Source organism: Aquila chrysaetos, chromosome 1 (genome assembly GCF_900496995.4).
Source record: "Aquila chrysaetos chrysaetos chromosome 1, bAquChr1.4, whole genome shotgun sequence".
Lineage (NCBI taxonomy): Eukaryota > Metazoa > Chordata > Aves > Accipitriformes > Accipitridae > Aquila > Aquila chrysaetos.
The window spans coordinates 14,405,189-14,426,255 of record NC_044004.1 but is presented as its reverse complement, the minus strand read 5'-3'; the positions used below and the strand labels follow the sequence as shown (position 1 = coordinate 14,426,255).

The window sequence follows — 21,067 nt, the reverse complement described above, 5'->3', positions numbered from 1 at the left end:
GTGACCATCTTTGGCTCACCACTGTGACCCCCACCCTGCCCCAATCATGCCACCAGCATCTCTATCCCTAAGATCTTCTTTATACAGCTTGTACAACTCCTCGTGTGTGTTGCTTCAGATGCTGATGTATCCCTTGAAATGATACAGAATGTTCAAGCTGAAACTTCTGCCCTATCAAGTACTTTTATAATACTAACACAGAGAAAAAATAAAGTGTGTGGACTACTCAGGGTGAAGTGAATAAGATCTAGTGCAGCCACTGAGGAATTTGTCCTTCTCTCTCTCCCCACATGTGCAGTCAAGCAAGCGCTGCTTGCTGCTCGTCTGGTTTCACGGTATGACATTTTAGCTCACTGACCATTTTTTCCTTGTGCGTTTTCTGGTAGATTCGTAAACTGAATCCTACCACAGGACCAGATGATAGGGCTGGCTTAAGGGAGCGTGGGTAGCAGGAGCTGAGCAAGACTTCTGCACTGCCACAGACCCAACAGAAAAGCAAGAAAATAAGAAGGGGCAAGCTACCTTTCATACCCTTCACCTTCATTCCCTCCTTCTCATACCTCACACTATCACCACTGTCCCCCACACTTTGTGCTGTAACATTTTTCATCCTGCTTCAGGCCCATCAGGACACTTGGAAAAACAGTACCTGACTTTCTGCCAACAGCAAATTAAATGTCAACCTGCATGACTTAGGAGGAAAGGTTACAAATTTCTGATTTTTAACGCAGTACATTTAATTTCGCAGAAGTGAGTGTGAAATGACAGGTGTGTTTAAAGAAGGGTAACAGTGAATCTCATAGAAAAAGGTTCAGTCTTCTGACATAGGCAATCTATGTCATGAAAAATAATGAAAAATGATTTTTTATTTCTTTTAAAATACAAATTTCTTTTTGTATTAGAGGTTCACTGTCTGCGTGATTGGTAAGAACAGCTTTCTCTCCTTGGTTAAAGGACTCCAGAGGGTCCAAGATCACAGATGAGGAGGAGGGCTGTCAGGCACTGTCACCTTCACTGTGGGGTGGAGGCCTTGGGAAAGGAGCCCATGGGTCCAGGGGAAACAGAGAGGAACATACTGCACAGCTCCCTGAAGTCCCACTGATTTCCACCCTAAAGATCCAATGGATTTGTTACATAAAAAAGTATCAGTGTTGCAATACATTCAAGTGGCATTGTCACGGCTGTCTGTAGTGTCTCCTTCTACAGAGTAGAGCATTTGTTAAAATATAATTGACTAATACAGTTATATTTACTTTACAGTGGCAGATTGTTAAAGGTGTTTCATCACTGCACTTGTGCGTTCACACCACTGTATGTCTCTGGTTTTAGTAGAGTCACCTCAGAACAAAGCCAAGGAACAGAGCAATGAAATAGAGCCATGAGATACAGCACCGAGTTGACTGGTTGGTCCTTAAGTGACTAAATGGGGCCAGCAAACTGTAATTGTTTTTCCGACTTCTGTAAGGATAAGTATTTCTGCACAAATATTCAACATCAAAAATTCCCTATTTTGCTGCCTTAGTAAAACTGAGATAACTAATTTAGAAGGCAAATTTTCAATAAAGAAACAGTGAATGATTTTAATCCCTTACAAATAGCACAAATCCACTTGAGAAAGTATTCTTTAAAAAGTCCCTTTGATATTTAAAACCCTCCACTGGCACAGATTGCCTTTTAAACTGCTAAATTATTTTTGCAATTTGAAATCATAGCTGATGGACCGCTTGGCACAGACAGCGGTAAGATATGCTAAAACAGTCAATTGAACAAAAGGTTAGAGCGCAGAACACATCATATGCCAGTGTGTCACAAAGGGATTTACATGAGGGGAACATAAACCAAATGCTAGCTATCAGCATAGCTCAATGATTTATGGCTTATTAAAGTAGCCTCTTTTATGACAGTGAAATATTCTGTTACCAAAGTATGGCATAAAGTGACAAACTGCTTAAGGTATGTCTAAAGATCTAATGCATAAGAAGAAATGATCAGTTCTTTTTTGTTATCCCATGAGATAAGTCATTATATGTACTGTACCTGAATTTAAGACAAAACCAACCAAAAAAAAAAAAAAAAAGATACAGTCAAGAAAAATTAGGTATTTTCACAATTCAAACAGCAGAGCCCAATTTTTTCCCACTCAATGCAACCACAAGACATCTGCTCACAATAACTATAAAACCCATTAATATACCTGTACTCAGGGTTATAAACTGAAATTTATTGTGCAAATCATACAATAGCCTGCAACCATTTTGAACAATGTAAAGCTCTCTCCTGTGGGTAAAATACTGATAGAAATTGCTGCTGTAGCAATATGATAGGGCTTTAATTCATTATTTTACCCCCAGGAAGGATCATGGAACCATGACTAAGAATTGTTAAGTATGATTTGACACAACACATTCCATTTTAAAACCAACACAGCAGTTTCTACACTGTAACCTACCCTCTTCTGAGAACTGCTGGATTTTCTGAATAACTTAAATGCAGTTGGTCCACTCTTCACAAATCAAATGTTAAAAAAGTAGAAATTAACTTCTCTGTAACAGCAAACAATGCAGAGGAGAAATAATTAACTGTCCTTTGAGTGAATAAATGTATTGGTTTTGCTGGCAAGGTTTTGGTAGCGGGGGGGGTTACAGGGGTGGCTTCTGTAAGAAGTTGCTGGAAGTTTCCCCTGTGTTCGAGAGAGAGCCAATACCAGCTGGCTCTAAGATGGACCTGCCGCTGGCCAAGGCCGAGCCAATCAGCAATAGCGGTAACGCCTCTGTGATAACATTTTTAAGAAGGAAAAAAGTTGGGATAGGCAGATTCGGCAGCCGGAGAGAGGAGTGAGAACATGTAAGAGAAACAACCCTGCGGACACCAAGGTCAGTGCAGAAGGAGGGGGAGGAGATGCTCTAGGCGCCGGAGCAGAGATTCCCCTGCAGCCCGTGGGGAAGACCATGGTGAGGCAGGCTGTCCCCCTGCAGTCCTTGGAGGTCCACGGTGGAGCAGATATCTACCTGTAGCCCGTGGAGGACCCCACGCCGGAGCAGGTGGGTTTCCCGAAGGAGGCTGTGACCCCGTGGGAACCCTGCGCTGGAGCAGGTTCCTGGCAGGACCTGTGGGCCCGTGGAGAGAGGAGCCCACGGAGCAGGTTTTCTGGCAGGACTTGTGACCCCGTGGGGGACCCACGCTGGAGCAGTGTGCTCCTGAAGGACTGCACACCGTGGAAAGGACCCATGCTGGAGCAGTTCGTGAAGAACTGCAGCCCGTGGGAAGGGCCCACGTTGGAGAAGTTCGTGGAGGACTGTCTCCCGTGGGTGGGACCCCACGTTGGAGCAGGGAAGAGTGTTATGAGTCCTCCCCCTGAGGAGGATGAAGCGGCAGAAAACAACGTGTGATGAACTGACCGTAAACCCCATTCCCCGTCCCCCTGTGCCGCTGGGGGGGGTTGGTAGAGAAGCCGGGAGTGAAGTTGTGCCCGGGAAGAAGGGAGGGGTGGAGGGAAGGTGTTCTGAGATTTGGTTTTATTTCTCATTACCCTACTCTGGTTGATTTGTAATAAAGTGAGTTAATTTCCCCAAGTTGAGTCTGTTTCGCCCGTGACGGTAAGTGATGAGTGATATCTCTCCTGTCCTTATCTCGACCCACAAGCTCTTTGTTATATTTTCTCTCCCCTGTTCAGCTGAGGAGGGGGAGTGATAGAACAGCTTTGGTGGGCACCTGGCAACCAGCCAGGGTCAACCCATCACAATAAATTAACTAAAGGGTGAGGCTTTGTTACATGTTTGTAAAGACGCTTTCATTCCTGCATTAAAAGCACAATGAAGTCATTAAATATTGCTAAGTTAGTATGAAGGATTCATGCAAGCAATGAAAAAAGGAATGCACATTCAAATACTCAAATTATTTGCTAGTTACACCTATATTTGCACCTTGAACCCAAATTTACCTGAAGATTAGAATAATGGATCCAGTGACTTTAAAGTCCATTAAGAGTACAATTATATAATATCCAACTTTTACTAATAAAGGCCAACTCTTAGCTATAAATTGCCTCAAAAATACACTGAAAGAGCAGTTTTGCTGTGGAATAGTCACCACATACATCTCTAACCTTTGTAAATTATTTAATTATAGTGTTCAGAAAAAAAAACCCCAAACCCTAAAAAAAGAAGAAAAAAAATCATGCTAGGTCCACAGAACAGACCGATGGCTTCCTCAGCTCTGAGCATCAACATGTTAGTGGCAACATTTACATTTGAAACTCTACTGTGCACATATATGTATTACACAAATATACAACTCTGTTTACAGTTTGACAACTCCAATAATATGCAATCCAATCCAACAGTAAAAAAATTACCTGACAAGAAATGACCCTCATTGGGGGGCATTAACTAGAAACAATCAGCTCGCTTTCTACTCGCCAACTTGGTGGAGAAAGAAAAAAATGTCTGTATTAACACTGCCATGAATGCTGACTCACTTTTCTTTTAAATCATAATAAATGTAGACTCCTTCCAAGGCATAACGTGGAAGTAACTGATGCTTGTTCATTTTTAGGAGAAGTAGAAAGTAAGCCTGGATTTCTTCACAACAGTGCCAGAAGCACAGATTCATAGTGTGAGAGACAGACAGCCCTGACTGCTGGTGGTCATACTGTCAGCCTGCAGTGAGCTACAACAGGGGAGAACAGCTCTGGGTCAGATCAGAGCCACAGCAAGATTCAACAGGAGATTCAGACATCCAGCTTAGAACCAGATTTCTGCAAAACTCAGAATAAATTATAAGCAGAGAGGAGGCTATTCTAGTGGTAACTTCCCTTTGTATGCTTTTTTCAATTCTGGTTTCCTAGTGTCAGTACTAAAACACAAGTACTGAGAGCACATAAAAATAAATTTTAAATGTGAATTCACACATGGAAATTTAAGAACAAACTATGGCACAAGAGCAGTAATAATATTTCAGTGGATTAATATATATAGGACTACATGTTATTTTTATTTTGGTAGCATTTTGATCTTCTGCTTCTCTAAACAGACTAGTAAATTTGTGTCTCTCTTCCCACAGAGCAGACTGATAAAGCTGACATCTAAAGTTTCCAGCAGAAGTAATTTTTCTAAGCTTAATCATGGCACTGACATCAAGGCACTGTTATATAGTATAAATTTTCTTGCAAGCTATAGGCAGAACTGTGTAGGCTAAGAATAAGGACATATTATAGTCTGTCTGAACTAAAAGTTCATTTAATTTGGAACATCAGTGTTATTTTTATACCCTTTTTCACAGGAAGTGCAACTCCTGAAAGCACAACAGAAGTAAATCAGTACAAAACAACCAGTAAAAGTTTTAAAAATATATAATAATAAAAAAAGCATAGCACAGGAGAGCTCTGAATGGGTAAAGAATAATAATGGATTTTTTAAAAGTACATGTTGGTTCTACCCTAGGAAGAGCTGTCTGAATGCCTAATAAGAAGCGGTTTAGGATTGGAGATTTATGAGTCTAGAAATCCTTCAAAGCGTTAAACTATGAACGTAAATTTTCTCTTACTTAAGCCTGGAATCGCTCCCCCTCACAAGTCAATAAAGAGAACTTATTCCAGGGAAAAATTCAAATTCTTGGTGGGCAAAAATCAGAATTTTAAGATGTTTATCCTTCTTCACTCGATAACAGAACAGAACAAAACTCACAGACTTCAGCAACTCATCTAAGTCGTGAGGTATCTGGGGCCTTACTCTAAAAAGTATAAAAGGATTTCATGAAAAAGAAATGTATTTATTCCCAAAGTACCATGGCAAGGGATGTAATGTGTAAAACTTAATTACAGTGTGAGGCCTACAAAAAGCAATCCAACATTTAGTAGTCAGTTATTAGTAAACCCTGTCAGAGCCATCACCTCTGATGCTTGTTCCCTCCTGATCCTCTGGAAGATTACAGCAAGGGGGCTAATAATATTGTGCCTAAACACAGAAGAATGAAAATATGTAAAGAATTCTCTTTAAAAAGAAAGCAGGAGTAAGCCTTTAGATTTCAGACTGGCACTCAAGGACAACATGAGAGCATCAAGAGCAGCCTCTGAAGAACCTTTTCTCTTTGACAAACCATGCCATAATTATGTGCAACTTACTCATCGCTGACGGGAAGAGTGATGCATATTGTGTTTGGGAAGATCTCTAATCACTGCCAAGGAAGCTTCACATATTCATACTGCAGCAGCCCTCTGCCTTAGTAAAGTTCATCATTTTGAAAACTGCACATCTACCGGCTAGTTATAAATCAGTTTTTCCTTCTTTATATAAAATAAGGCAATGGGTGCTAATGTGGAGAGATTTTCTAAGAATTTTGAACCATGTCCAAATCAATAAATTTTAGGAATATCAAAAAGTCTAACATATAGGTTGTCAGCAATCATGCCTATGTCAGAAATTTTGTAGTATATCAGTTCAACTGTAAGCAGAATTGGATCAAATAATACATAAACGTGCTGATAATGGGGAAATGAACAAAAGGTAAAATTCATGAGATTCTGTTGCAACAGCAAGCTTGTAGCTATTTCTTCTAGTAACCAATCTGATTTTGATAATCCAAAAAAATAAAAAGGAATAAAATGAAGTATAACTTCATAGTTATACTTAAATAGTATAACTATTTAAGGTGTGTTCTAGAAATAATCCAAGCAAAAAATGGCCAACACTTTATTCTTTCAGAAGTTTCATAATGCTTCTTCTGATGTTGACTTGACTTCTATTGTTTCTTGACTAAAAAAGGAACTCATAATTGTAATTTTAAAAACAATTCTAATTTCAATCGTTGGAAAAATAGTTGTTACTAATTTCATGCCTCCATGTATGTATTTTGTAGCACTTTTAAATATTAGCGGCTACCAGAAGAACCAGGAAGCCATATACAAAAGGTATATCTTGTTATGGCGTTATTCTGCATAAAATGAAAGTTGAAAATGAGTTTGGGTGAATCTGTACTTTAACACATATGAATACAGCAGAAAATATAATAAAATGGACAATAAGACACAATATATACTTACCATCTGTATTTCTTCAGGTGACAGCTCATCTTCACCTTTGCCGTCCCCCCATAATCCAAGGTTACTTTGGGCATCAGGCAGATTCCTGTCTGTAAAAGAACCACCAAACACTTGAGACAATGCAGGACACTGAATAGTAGAGTGAAAATCATTCTTCATCCATTTCAGAATGCTGATGAAATTGTTATATCTCATTATCATTAACTGAGATTCACCTTATATTTACAGCACAAAATTACACCAATAACATTTAACTTCTAAACTGGAACAAAAGTCTACGCGTGAGTTTAATTTTGTGAACTACGAGGAGCTGCACTAATATATTGACAGTGAAGGATGTAAAACAACTTGCAATGCACTAAGGCTTGTTAGGGCACAAAATACTGTAGCATTTGTCTTTAACAGAAGATAACACAGAGTTTTCAAAATAACAGTCTATATGCAAAGCTATTATCTTCCAATGAGACTTGACAGAACTACCAGCTCCTCATTCCAAAGACTAAAAACAGAATCTCAAAGACATTTTGAGCAAAGTTCACAGGATGAGCTCAATTTCCTCACGCTGTTGTTCAAACTGCATATTACAGTGCAAATCCTACAGCACACTGTGCAAGGGGTCTTCCTGCATACAACAGGAATCAGATCTGATCCCACAAACTAACCCTTACACATCATGGCTGCTTCATTGATTTCAATAGCACTTCCCCTTTGATTAAAGCTAATCTGCATAAATCTTAGCAGGAGTTGGGCATAAAAGATCTTGAATGGCTATTTCTGGGATATTTCCTTCTGGAAGATTTATTTTTAGGCTTAATTATATACTTCTGATTATAGACGCAGAAGTTAGCATGGGAAAGAAAAGAAACTAAAGAAAAGAAACAGGAACCTACTGTTTTCTGAAGCTGTTCTAGCATCAGTGTTTAAAATCCCAATGGTAAGACTGCACTCTTGAGAGGGCCTCTCTTTTCCCTGCTGGCTGTGGCATTTTTACAAAACCCAAAAGAGAGATTTGCACCACCCCAAAACGGATCAAAGCTGAACCTGCTTTGACTTACGAGATGCAGGCTGCAAATTAAAATACAGAAAGTTTTTACTTTTTCATAGATTTCAGACTTCCTATTTAACCCAGTCATTTTTTAAAAGGCATTTATAAGTATTTTCATTTGTTTTGTTATAACCTTCTAAACCTAATTTTTTTTCAAATGCATAAGCAGCACGGATGCACCATCATTCAGATACTGACTTGGGAAGCCTCTGAAAGGAGTAGTCCTATTTATAAACGAATATATGAAAAGGATTATAAGGAGAAATTTTCACTTTTATCCTTCACTATAATATTCGTGAAAACTATTGAAAAATAAGTATTATAAAAGAGCATTGTTGTGTATGTCTCCTTTATAAATGTTATTTTGCTTCCCAACAACTAAACCAGGACGTAAAAACAATGACAATGTTATAAATGAGGCATGTGGATAAGGAATATAGTAAATAAAAAAAAATAAAACAAACAAACAAACAAAAAACCCAACCCCCCCCCCAAAACCCAAACCACAACCAAAAATAGATCTGTTCTTTCTTACAAGTAATAACAAATAAAAACAAGAATATCTTTTACAATTGTTTAGAAAGGATTCATCTCTATGTTTTCCATGGGGTATCTTCAGTATTTCAAGTCTATTTCACAGAAACACAAAACTTACTTGTTTAGGTAATCAATGTATTTACATTATATCAAAATTATAATGAATTATTTACTGGATTCAAAGAAAAGAAGATAATTAGTTTATGGAGCCAAGGAAAAAAAAAAAAGATATATTCCTATTTTATCCCAGAGGAACCAATTACTTTCAGGCACTGTCAGCACCATTAAAAAAACAGCACCTGTATCCAATGTGATTGCTAATAAGCAAATACACTTACGTAAGAGGTAAGCAAGAAACATGTATCTCCACAGGGTTCCTCCTGTCACTGCAGTACGTTTCCAGCTACTGGGAAAGTTGTTCTGCAGCTTTCATGGACCTGACATTAATGCTTTTCTACAATTCACCCAGCAAAAGCCAAACTACACTTCTTTTGCAGAAAGAGAAGTAGTTAACGCATGACGGAGATACAAAGTAATGATCAAATGCTCTGAACCCTTTTCCATGCTGAAAGGAGACAGCTGCTAGGCTTGTGGACCAGTTCAAAAGCTACTCATTATTTACATTTATTTCCATAAACTAAATGCCAATTTGTAATATGCAGATAAATACTGTCAGCATATAAAAGCAGTCTCCAGAGAGACTATTTTCCTACCATGAGGCATGTCCAGTATAATTCTCATGTAAACAGGTGCTTTGCCTCAAAACAAATGTAATCACATTTTGCTTTGGCTTCTGCCAAAAAAAAAAGACAAAACCCAAGTTATGCTTCAGCACGCCAAGCAGGACATTCAGCTGTTCATCATAATGTTCAATTTAAGAACAGGGCCACAAGCTGCTCTCAGAAGAACTATCTTTACAGCTGAGATATTTAATGCAAGGGACCCAGGCATGCTGATGATGGCTAATTCATAAATACAAATGATCACCATTCTCTAAACTACCAACATCCTGAGGATGAAATAGTTTCTTTCTAAATGCGGTTAATTTCTCCAGTTTCTTAAAAATCTGAAAAGTTACTTGAAAAAAAAACAAAAAACCCAAACCAACAAAAAAACCAAAGGCTATAAGATTTAAACTGAGCTTCTTGTTTCCTAGTCATCTTGTTCACGCTATTTCCATGCTTTGACAACCACCTACCAGAAAAGTCACAAGGCTGACTTCTATAAGCAGCAGCAACCAACACTTACCCTTATGTGAGGAATCACAGGCTGTGTGCATTTACAAACTGCTTCAGACAGATTTATTTTGATACACAAGTTTCATAGTTTTCTCAAAGACTAGTCAGCAATCCCTCATAAGTATGGCATCAGCATCACTTACATGACAGGAACCCTACTTTCTTGAAAAAAATTAAAGCATAAACTAATAAAAGTGAAAACTGGAGTAATCAAAATGAATGTGCAATAAACAAAGCTTCATTTCTGTTTACTGCACTGGTTTGCTGTGTCCAAGGCAAAGAAGAGCGTTTTCCACAGTGTAGCACAGATTTTTGGAGCTAAAAATTGTAATGACACTATGTGGTGGGAGTGCACACTTTCAGAGATTGCGGAGACATTCAGTAACAAGGAAAGAGCACAGGGCAACAAAGATGCTACTACGCTGCCGCTTCTCTGCTGGCACTAGCTCACAGCTGCAAAACACTGATAACGTGTTAAGGTGAAACTCATCTATGTGCCTATGTGCTGCATCACTTAAGACATACTATAAAAACATAGTAAGCACTAGAAACGACACATAATCAAAGCCTTTACTTCTTACCATAAATTCAGTGTTGGGGGCGGGGAGGAAGCATACTGATAGGGCCTGCAGAAGTACAAACTGGTTAGGAAGATAAGCAATGCCGTATCAGAAAATGAAACCGTTCGCACACTGTGAGGTAATTCAGTATTAGTCTTCATCCAGAAATGGAGCATCCACTTCACATGAATCTACCCTTTGTATGGCCCTACAGTCACCAACCAGAGGAACTTGACTCTTTTAATAATCACCAAAGAAACCATAACTGATTATCAGAATAATATGGCCATCCAGTGCATTTCTTCTATCTTGATGAAGTATTATCCTAACGTAATGTCACCTTTCATACAGTTTCTCTTTCTCTCCAAAAAAAAAAAAAAAAAAAAAAAAAAAAAAAAAGAAAAAAAAAGTTCACACTGTTAATCTGTAAATCACAGGGTGCCTTGGACTCCTGTAGACAGCACAAGCAGGAGAATTCAAGCCAGGGAAAACAACTCCAGAATCACAGAAATGAGACTTCTCTTTAGGTGTGAAACCTGAAATTATCTGCATAGTGGTGGTACTCTGAAAGGCACTCTGCAACAAAGTTCTGCCAGCGTACACATCCCAGGACAGACCAAAACAGCTAAGAGAAGGGACTTACATCCCCTGCCCTCAGAAGCAGGCCACCAAGGAATCAGAAGCAATGTTCACCAGTCCTGTCAAGAACAGCACCAGCTGAAATGACCCTGGGGTCAGAAATACTGCTTCAGACTTCTATCTCCTGCCCACTGAAAGATGAGATGTAATCCTTCCAGCAGGTAAACTCAATGCTGTGGAGAACATCCCCAAAACTACTGGATCTGGCCAGCCAGTAACCTCCCCTCTATGAGCATATTCTACCTTCAACTTCCTACTGTAGGAGTGTCCAACTCAATGTCTCTGTACTTAAAAAACTAGAAAATGTTCCCGGAAAGTCATTGAGCTACTTTCCAATTCCTTGCCATCAGTAAAAGGAATGTGGAAAAATCAGACAGGTCTCAAAATAAGTAGATGGATATTGATAAAAATAAATAAAAAGGAAAGAGTTCACCCAGAGTTTATTGAGAGGATAAGGAATCCAGCAAGGCATAAGACTTTTTTAGCTGGTTGGAAAAAGCATGTCAAAAAGTTTAAGATTTTGCTTCCTCAGTCTCACAATGTGCTTCACAAAAGCCTGATCAACTCAGGGAAGATGAAAATAGAAAAGGTGCAAGTCACAGGAACAGGCCCTTGTAATGTGAAGAAAGTACTATTTAACAGACAGGCCTTGCCACAAAAGTGAAATGTAACTATGTTTTATTCTTACCTTTGCTTTCCTCAGCAGAAAGCTTTTCTTCAGAATCATCTAAAGGATTCTGTGAAGATTTTTCAGGGGAAAGAGGTGATTTGGACACGTTGCTCTGCTCAGGCTCAAGTCTGGACCTAGAAGCACAAAAGCCTATAATTTAACTGATATTACACGGTTGAATTTCTCTAAAATGAGAACAACCACAGACTTAAATTTGACACTTAAACTCTTGCAAGCTTCATATTAAAGATTTCCCAGTCAAGATACAAAATGTAGTTAGCAACTTTCACTGAAATAGTTACAAAAGCAAAGAAAGCACAAACAGTATTCCTGAACATAACACATTACATGTTCAGAGTTGAGGAGAATTTTGAAGGCTATAGCATAGAAATACAATACATTTTATTAAACTTCCTTTCAAAAATCCAGTGTATTAAAATATATGTATTTTAAAAAAAGCAAACGACATTTTAGTCATACTGAAAATTCTTTTTAGTAGCAATAGCCAACACCAACCACTACTTTATTTTTTTCAAGTAATAATTACAATTTTACTTTATATTGTCAATTACCATAAAGGAAAAGTAAGAAAATACGACAGAATTAGTTTTTCCCAGAACAAGTATTTTTATTTAACTAGCTTTAAAGAATAGTTTAATGATAATGAGTGTGATCCTTACTTTGTGTGCCAAAAGACATAACAGACCATTTAGAAGGAAAAGAAAAAACATATGCAGTGGACAGATATATACTACATCTAAGTCCCTGCTATGTAATTTTAATACAAAGGCAATGCAACAAATGAGAAGCATGTTTATTGATTATATATTAAGTACTTGTCAAGCATGTTTCACTGTGGCACTAAAAAAAGTTTAAAAGTGGTGGCAACATATTTTTTCCAGTAAACTTCTGTGGTTTACTGTTGTCTGCAATGAATTCTGTAACTGCTACATACTAGACAGTTAAATGCTTAGCAATTATGCTGTTAGAGAAACTAAAGAACAAAAAACCAAAAAGCAATGGGCTGAATCACCTCCTATGCCACCTTCAGCACTTCCTCCCCTCTCAAATATAATCAACAGTTAATCTCATTATGATCTGCAATCTTCCCCTGTTGCTTAACAGAAGGTGTTGTATTTTGTGTTCCTTTCCTTCTTTGTATTGTGTCTAAATTCTAACCCATAATTAGAAAATTCTGAGAAAAACAGAATATAATGCATTAGTCATCACTGAGTGACTATGTTATTTAAACAGGAAAAAACAGTAACAGGGAACTTTTTGTAGTTCTAAAACCCCTGCAAGTACTGGGCTTTCGGTAATTTTGCAAAAAAGAACTCTTTTTCTCTCATCTCCTCCCTCTCAAGTCCCAAACTTGCCTAATAATGAGGAAAAGACTTATCTGGATGTCCTTGCAGTTCAAATAACTAGGTCTGATACTAATAAAACACCAATTCCCCAGATAATAAAAATATCAGCTTAATTTTAATAATTGCATACATAATTCACAAGACAATCTAATGGAAAAAGAAGTTTAAAATTGAAATGAAATATAATTTTGAATACCAATAAACATAAAAACTGAAAATCACAACCAAGTACGTTTACAGAAAAAGCTGCTTGTGTTTCTATTTCTCAGCTTTTCGTTCTGGGGAACTAGTCCTATGTAATTGGCAGAAATTTTTAATCAAATAATATAAGTTAATACATAAAGGCAACTTATGTAAGAAAATTATAACACTGAAGCAATTTATTGAAGAGCTTAGGAAGCTTATCAATATAAAAGTAGTATACTTTTACTGCAAACTTTTCAGTATTGTCTGATACGCTCCTGTTTCAAGTTGACTAAACTGCAGGAAAGAAGAACTGCACTAGGATTAATTTACTTTTAAAGAAATATATTCCTTTATTGTTTGTTGTCCTTACTTTGAACAGTAGGCTAATGTATGAAGTTTTCAATTAAAAATGAACAAGATGCCTGGGATGCACTATTTAAAGAATGCCTAGTTCTTTTAAGCAATGAAACATGTTCTTATTATCACATAAAGTGCCTGCTGAAATCCTTGGGGAAATTACAAATCAACTAGTTGAAGGCATATGAAAAAAGAGAATTTTTCTTCAAGTCATCATAAAGATTGGTTTATGCCCTGTGATTTATTTAAATTCAATTTTAATTTAAATGACAATTTAGCCATTACATCACATCTGCAATGCATACAGACTCCACCTGGGCAACATCTGTTTTCTAGTTTTTACATCCATAAAAAGAGGCAATCTCCAGTATCCTCCAATATTACATAAAAGGACTGCATCTTCCTGATTATTTTTTAATGCCTTATTGCTCTTTATTTGTACTCTTAACTTCTGAAATAGCTTTTTTATTGCTCCATGTTTACCATACATCAAATTGAGTTGTTTTCTCTGTGTAGTCATCTGAGAAATCTTGAACCTGGGGTTTCACATGGAAACAATAATATAAGAGTACCACAAACCGAAGAGGTGGTATTTGTTAGCCAATTCTATAACTGCAGGAACCATGCTATCTTTCTTTGAAGTTCTTTAGTGTGAAGAATACTGATAAGGTTATGTATTTTTACACACGAAAAATATCACACAGTTTGTTTCTGTATGTTTTTTCTGAACAGTTATGGGAGTTACAAAAATACCAATGCCTTACTTTTCTCTCATTACTTCTTACCAAATTTCACAACTGGTTTGGGGTACTTTGTTTACTGGGTTTTGGCTTGTACTACTATTTATGTCTTAGGAGGATATATTTGAGTGAATCTAATTGTGCTTAATCAAGCTGAATCACTCTGAATAAAATGTACTTACGGACTTCTGAAAACATCTCTCTAGTTTCAATGCAAATAGCTAATCGAGCCAAACAACAAACTGATAAAGCAGCATCAAGTCTTGGAAAAACACTCAAGAATTTATTTATTGATGTGTATGTTCTAGAATTTGTTATTTTTAAATTAAAATGTACATAATGGAACGTAAGGTTAGAATTCAAATAATGCAGACTGAGAAGACATGGAAAGCCTTTCAGGTATTAAATAAATTGCAAACCTGTTCATTCTCCCTGTCATTCTTACACCAGGGAGTGTGCAGAAAAAAAACTGAAAAAAGTATGTTTTTTGATACTTGACTGAAAAAAAAAAAAAATCCCAACAGACCAAAAAGCCAGCAAGCACATGATCTTTAACTTATAGGCATTTTCACCTCTACATTAACAGCCTGAATGTATGCCATGACAGGAAGCAGAAACTCTTTTGTTTCAGTTAAGAAGTTACATTCAAGATTTTTATTTTAATCATGTTTCTACTTGCCATGAAGACCTGCCATCTCAAGTAGCATTTATTCACAACATAATCACTTGCTTCAGCAGAAAGATAATGGCTTTAAAAAAAAAAAAAAAAAAAAAAAAAAAAAAAAAAAAAAAAAAAAAGACAAAAAGAGACCAGGAGAGAGAAGTGAATGTCTCTTGTACCTAAACAGATGGTATCCTAAATAGCATCTTTGAGATATATTACCAGTGTGCAAGATTTCATTCTAAATTATTTTATGCAGAATATTACTTAATGGGACACACAAAGATATTTTGTTGCATTTGTAGAAGTCCAACAGGTTTATTAACCCACATTTTACTGATTCGGTGCTTTAATTATTTACATAAATGAGAAGTACAACACTATATTGGCACTCTGCCATTTACAGATTTAACTTCACATGCCAGAAGTGTAAGAGAGCCCTGGAATGTACCTGTTGACAGCAAAAGTTGCTCATCCAACTACAGATTTCCATTAAAACAATCTCCTTAGAATCTAAACATGAATAATAGTTTTGTTGAATGTCCTACAAATGAAAGGCACAGTTAAACTATATTTTGACACTACTCACAGTCTCTTCTTATCTATCACTCGCTTAACTCGTATGGCTCTTTGTTCAGAATACAGCTTACACACTCCTGTTCAAGATAGCAGTAAACAAAATTTCAGGTTAGAAGAGCATTATTTCTCTCTTGGAAAATACAATCATTCATTTTTAACCATTCAATAAATACTAAGTACTTTTTAAGTAATCTTCAATGAAGTCCAAGACAGCTGTTCTGTGCTCCTTTACCTGAGCAGACTGGACACCCTTGTGTGCTGAAATACATAAGAAAGATATAACACAATCTTTTAAATTTTTACTGAATTGCACAAAAGTTTGCGTTTTCAGTTGATATGCAAGTTATATTCAAGAGCCTATTAAGACTTTATATATTAGTATTTATTTTAAACACAGCTATATTTAAATATAGGTTCTGTAAAACAACAAATAATTACAACAAAGCAAAAGCTGAAAACAGCTAGTGTCTTACAATATTTATGTTATTGATTTGTTATATATGCCACTGAGTCATATTATGTCAATTAAATTTCTAAACAAGAATAGATGTCACCAAGCTAAGCATAGCAAAACAGATCTAGAGATTTAACTTCCTTAAAATATTTAACTTCTTAACATTTTAAATTCTCCAGTGTATAGACTATGTGGAAATCTTTGGGATTTATTATGTCAAGCATACTTTTAATTCACATATATTAATATTTCTTATTTTGATACTATGTAGTGCCAATGCATGACTGACTTTCAATAATTCTGAATAATGCTACAGCTATGTTTAGGTAGCATTTCAAAGCTGATGAAAATCTTTGGTATATTGATAAAACACACACATAAAGTCAACTTGAAAATGGCAAAACAGAAGTTCTCTCTAGAACTTTCATAAGATAGTGTTGTAAAGGTATGATCCCCTACTCAAGTTGTCAAAAACGCTCTTACTTTACCAGGACTCTGTTAAAGTTATTTAATTATCTCAAACTTGGAAAGATTGTATTTGTAATACCTTACAGATGGACAAGTAAGACAGACACAACCATTGAATTTAGTGAGCTATGGTTCAGGTCTCTGTGCCACAGTGCTAAATTACTATTCGAGTGGTAAATATTTAAGACTATCTTTTTTACACTTGCTAATTAGTGTATTTGAACAAATAAATAAAATTCTATGCTCTGGTTTCTCCTTCCACTAACATTAAAGAAAATTAAGTACAGTACTAATCAGGCAATAGGATTACACAGATGCAAACAAAAAGGCAATGAGACTTCACCAAATCTCTTTCCAAAAGCATTTCAGATTCACCATCCATATTCAGCATTATATTAACCTTTATCAATAACTAAGAAAAAACATTTAAGAGTTGCTCAGTTTACCTTCTGTTCTCAGCTGATGAATGGCATCGGCACACGTCCTCATAAATATCTGAGCATCTTGATCTATCTGATCACGCTCTGTATCTGTCATCCTCACATACTCAGACATAATATGGCTGAGAAACAAGACAAACTGTCACTTAAGAAATCCCCGACATAAAATCTACAAGTACACATCTTAGACCTTCTTCCCACTCACCATCTCCACAGAAGCTTTTCTGCAACACTGATTTTCATGGAAAAAGTAAAAAGTACAATAACTATCAGTGATAAAAATGCCACTTCTATAAAGTTGAGAGGTTTTTTAAAAATATTTTTTGACTAGTAAAAGATGTAGAAAAAGCAATATAGCCTATCATCTCGTACATAAATGAAATACTGAGCAGATAAGGAGAAAATGCAACTAGAAAAATATATCATTACCCTCAGTACTTACTCCATTGAAGCATATTTCAATTCTAAAACCAGGAAAACAAGTAAGATAAAGGAATAGCTCAAATGTTTAAAGTAGTACAAAAAATTGAAGCTTATTTTACTTAAATGTATGTTTTCATTATCCTAAATACTGAGCTTCATTTTTAAAGTAGCTGTAACTATGAAATCTGTGAATTCAAACCAGACTAAATAATAATACTGGAAAATAACGCACATTTTTAATATCAAGTCGATTATAAGATTTATTAAAACCTGTTCCCATTGTTTATTTCTATTTTAGATAATACATTATGTATTTAATATTTTCTAATAGGATTAATATATCTTTTTGTTACTAAATTAATCAAAATGGAGGCCTGTCAGTAAAATATTAACACACTGTAGATAACCACCAGAAAAGCATACTGTATAAAGGTATTTAACAGTGTTTCCACAGCCATAGATGACAGGATAATAAAACTTTGCTACAGCAGCTTATCCTATGTTCATCCTGGGCTTCCTGATGATAGTCATTACAGCCTATCATGTTTGCTTTTCAAAAAAGGAAAGAAAACCCAACTCATAACCTCATTTAGATTTTTTTTAATATGTGAAGATTTCCCCACTCGTTCAAGGTATGTATAATGCAACTATATTAATGCAGTAATACAAGGAAAAAGAAGGGATCTTCAGTTTCCTAAGCCAGCCTGATACCCTTAGAGAGATCTCACACACATCACTGCAATAACACCAAATATACCCTGTGTCTGCTGTAATCCCTGCCACAGGAATGCCTACAACCAATTGACATCATCCCATCTCATCATCTCTCACCACATACAAACCCATCAGTTACTTCCTGCATCTTCAATGTACCATCAGCACAGGTCTCCCAGATCTCCTCCACAAAGTTTTAAGCCTACTCTAAGGTCCCTGAGTATTACACCAAAATCTGTTCTTTCTCTTCCCATGTGACTGGTCGCACATGAAAAAAGCAGCACGTTTCATCTGGCTTGAAAGTCAGTTTCTGCTTACTGGCCAGCTAGTACACAAGCATGGATTAGCTAGTGAACAGTTAGGCAAACTAACTAGAAGTAATATTCTCTATTTTACTTGTTTCCAACACTGCCATGTATTTGACATCTAAATATCAGGGCTTTTTTCCCCCCTCTGGTTAAAACTATTCTAGATGTTATAAAATTATTTTTTATAACTTATAGAAAACTTACAGAAATGCAGCCATATATACTGTTTCCATTTATATTTTACTAGCTGAATTGCTCTCCATTGGTCAGGACAGACAGGTTTCATAAATTTGTGGCAAAATCCCTATCGCAGCTGTAATCAGTAGTCTTCTAAGCTGTAACTCTAATTTGCACTCTCTGAGAAAGCAGCTTCTGAATGATGAAAGATCAAGAGTGTGAGGAGTCCTCCCCCTGAGGAGGATGAAGCGGCAGAAAATAACGTGTGATGAACTGACCGTAAACCCCACTCCCCGTCCCCCTGTGCCGCTGGGGGTGGGGGGTAGGTAGAGAATCCGGGAGTGAAGTTGTGCCAGGGAAGAAGGGAGGGGTGGAAGGAAGATGTTTTGAGATTTGGTTTTATTTCTCATTACCCTACTCTGGTTGATTTGTAATAAATTGAGTTAATTTTCCCCAAGCTGAGTCTGTTTTGCCTGTGACGGTAATTGGTGAGTGATCTCTCCCATCCTTATCTCAACCCACAAGCCCTTTGTTATATTTTCTCTCCCCTGTCCAGTTGAGGAGGGGGGGGAGTGATAGAACGGCTTTGGTGGGCACCTGGCCTCCAGCCAGGGTCAACACACCACAAGAGATTATACTGAAAATCCATCTAATCAGCATCCTCTAGCCTTACTGTAAAAAGAACCATTCATTCAAAAAGAACAGGCCAAGGAAAAACAAAACCACAAAAAACTTAACAAAGAACAACTGAACAACAACAAAAAAATCCAGCTGTGTTCCTGTATGTCAGAGATACAAATACTTGCTCAGAAGTGCAGTGGCAGTATCATACCAATGGACTGATACCATCACTAAATCAAGAAAGGTCAAACCATTTTTTTCAGAAGCAATCAGAAGAATTAGCCAAGACACGCACTGGCTAATGCATGCAGATAAAGAAGGGAGAAAGGGAGAAAAGAAATTCTTATAAATTTTTATGCTAATCAATAGGAGAAAGCTTCACAAGAAACTTGGGCTGGAAGACAACTTGGGTTATTCGTGATTTTTAAGAAGGTGGGTGAAGACTAAGATAAAGACAGTGGCCATCAAGTAGGCAGACTTCAACAGTCTAGAAAAATTAGGTTAAACTGCATAGAAAAGGGAAACCTAAAAAGGAAAAGAATTCAGATGAACTAGTAGTTTTCATATAGAAATTACATTACGATAATTTGCAATTCTGCCCTTGATGAACTGGAAGAATAGGCAATGCAGTAAGACTTCAACTTCGCTACTTTATGAGCTCTTCATTTAGCTCAAAACACAAAAAGCAGAATATAGAAAGTGCAAATTAGGTCTGATTGCTACTGACAAGTCTAAAGGCACACAACATGTAGGGACACAATCAGAAAAGCTTCAACTGAAGGATGAGACACAACTGGCAAGGGATGCCAGTGACAAGAGATTGCTCTGCAAACATTACTAAGAGAAACACCTAAGAATATGGTGTTAGGTTGTTACTCAGTAGAGAAATAAAATTATATGCAGAGTATGAATAAATTCTAGATGTTTCTTGCTTTTTTTTTTTTTGCATTAACTTTCATCACTAAGGTCATTTATAAGCTGCAGTTACTATTCCCTTTAGCTTACTGCTTCTAAATCACCTGGGCCCAATTTAGTACCTCCATTATTTTTAAAAACAAAAAAGAAACCATAATTATTTGTTGATTTTTCATCAGTAATAACAAGTGTCAGATGATATATTAATAACAAGATGCTAAGTGAATGACTATGAGAAAGAGTGCTATGCAAACCAGGTCATGGCACGAGTGTACCTGAGGGTGCAGTGCCTCCTGGGATAACGCTGAAGGTAAACTTGATGAAGTATATATCCTTCCTGTCTGTGTGCCAAAGGTGTACTCTTGAAGGGAACTAACTGACTTCCAGAAAAGCCCAGGGTGTACGCACATCCATATAGTGTGCGGAAACAGGAGACCCGGCCCTGGAAAAAAAATAGGAAATGCATCAAATGACAGGATGTATCCTCACTGCCAAGAACTAGGGGAATAAGTGACTGCTAGGTCAATGAAAAGATGAAGCATAACAACTATCTTTAATAAATAGGGATAAGGGGTGGGGGGGAAGCAGAGGACTTATTGACCACTCAGCCTAGGAAAATACAGGAATAATCAAACAATTTTTAAGCACTTATGAAAGAATAAAAAGATAACCAGTAGCCAAGATGAATCAAGAGTAAGTCATACACAGTGTAATTTACTTCTGGGATGCAGTAACAGGTGTTACGGATGGATGAAAAACAATCATGGCTATATATCTTCTCTTTAGTGTGGCTTTTGTTACCATCTCACATGACATTCTCATAAGCTACCAGTGAATAAATGAGTTAGAAGAAACAAGCACCACATGGATGTGAAACTGTTTGAAAACCTGAACTTGGAGTAGTTATATACCAAAAGAGGAGGACACAC

At 36.8% G+C, this 21,067-nt stretch overlaps 1 protein-coding gene across 4 annotated transcripts in view; it reads right to left on the bottom strand.

Annotated features, from left to right (window-relative positions):
- Positions 1 to 21,067, bottom strand: part of STX18 (syntaxin 18) — a 72,165-nt gene that overhangs the window by 5,805 nt on the left and 45,293 nt on the right. For 3 of the 4 annotated variants that reach the window (XM_030013719.2, XM_030013807.2, XM_041119403.1), the window contains exons 3-7: positions 16,987 to 17,102; positions 15,799 to 15,876; positions 15,629 to 15,695; positions 11,747 to 11,862; positions 7,040 to 7,128 (exon numbers count right to left, since the gene is read on the bottom strand). In XM_030013719.2, coding sequence (XP_029869579.1) covers positions 7,040 to 7,128; positions 11,747 to 11,862; positions 15,629 to 15,695; positions 15,799 to 15,876; positions 16,987 to 17,102 — 466 coding nt within the window. Of the gene's footprint in view, positions 1 to 7,039; positions 7,129 to 11,746; positions 11,863 to 15,628; positions 15,696 to 15,798; positions 15,877 to 16,986; positions 17,103 to 20,413; positions 20,581 to 21,067 lie in introns of all 4 variants that reach the window. The other variant, XM_030013904.2, reaches the window with a different exon arrangement.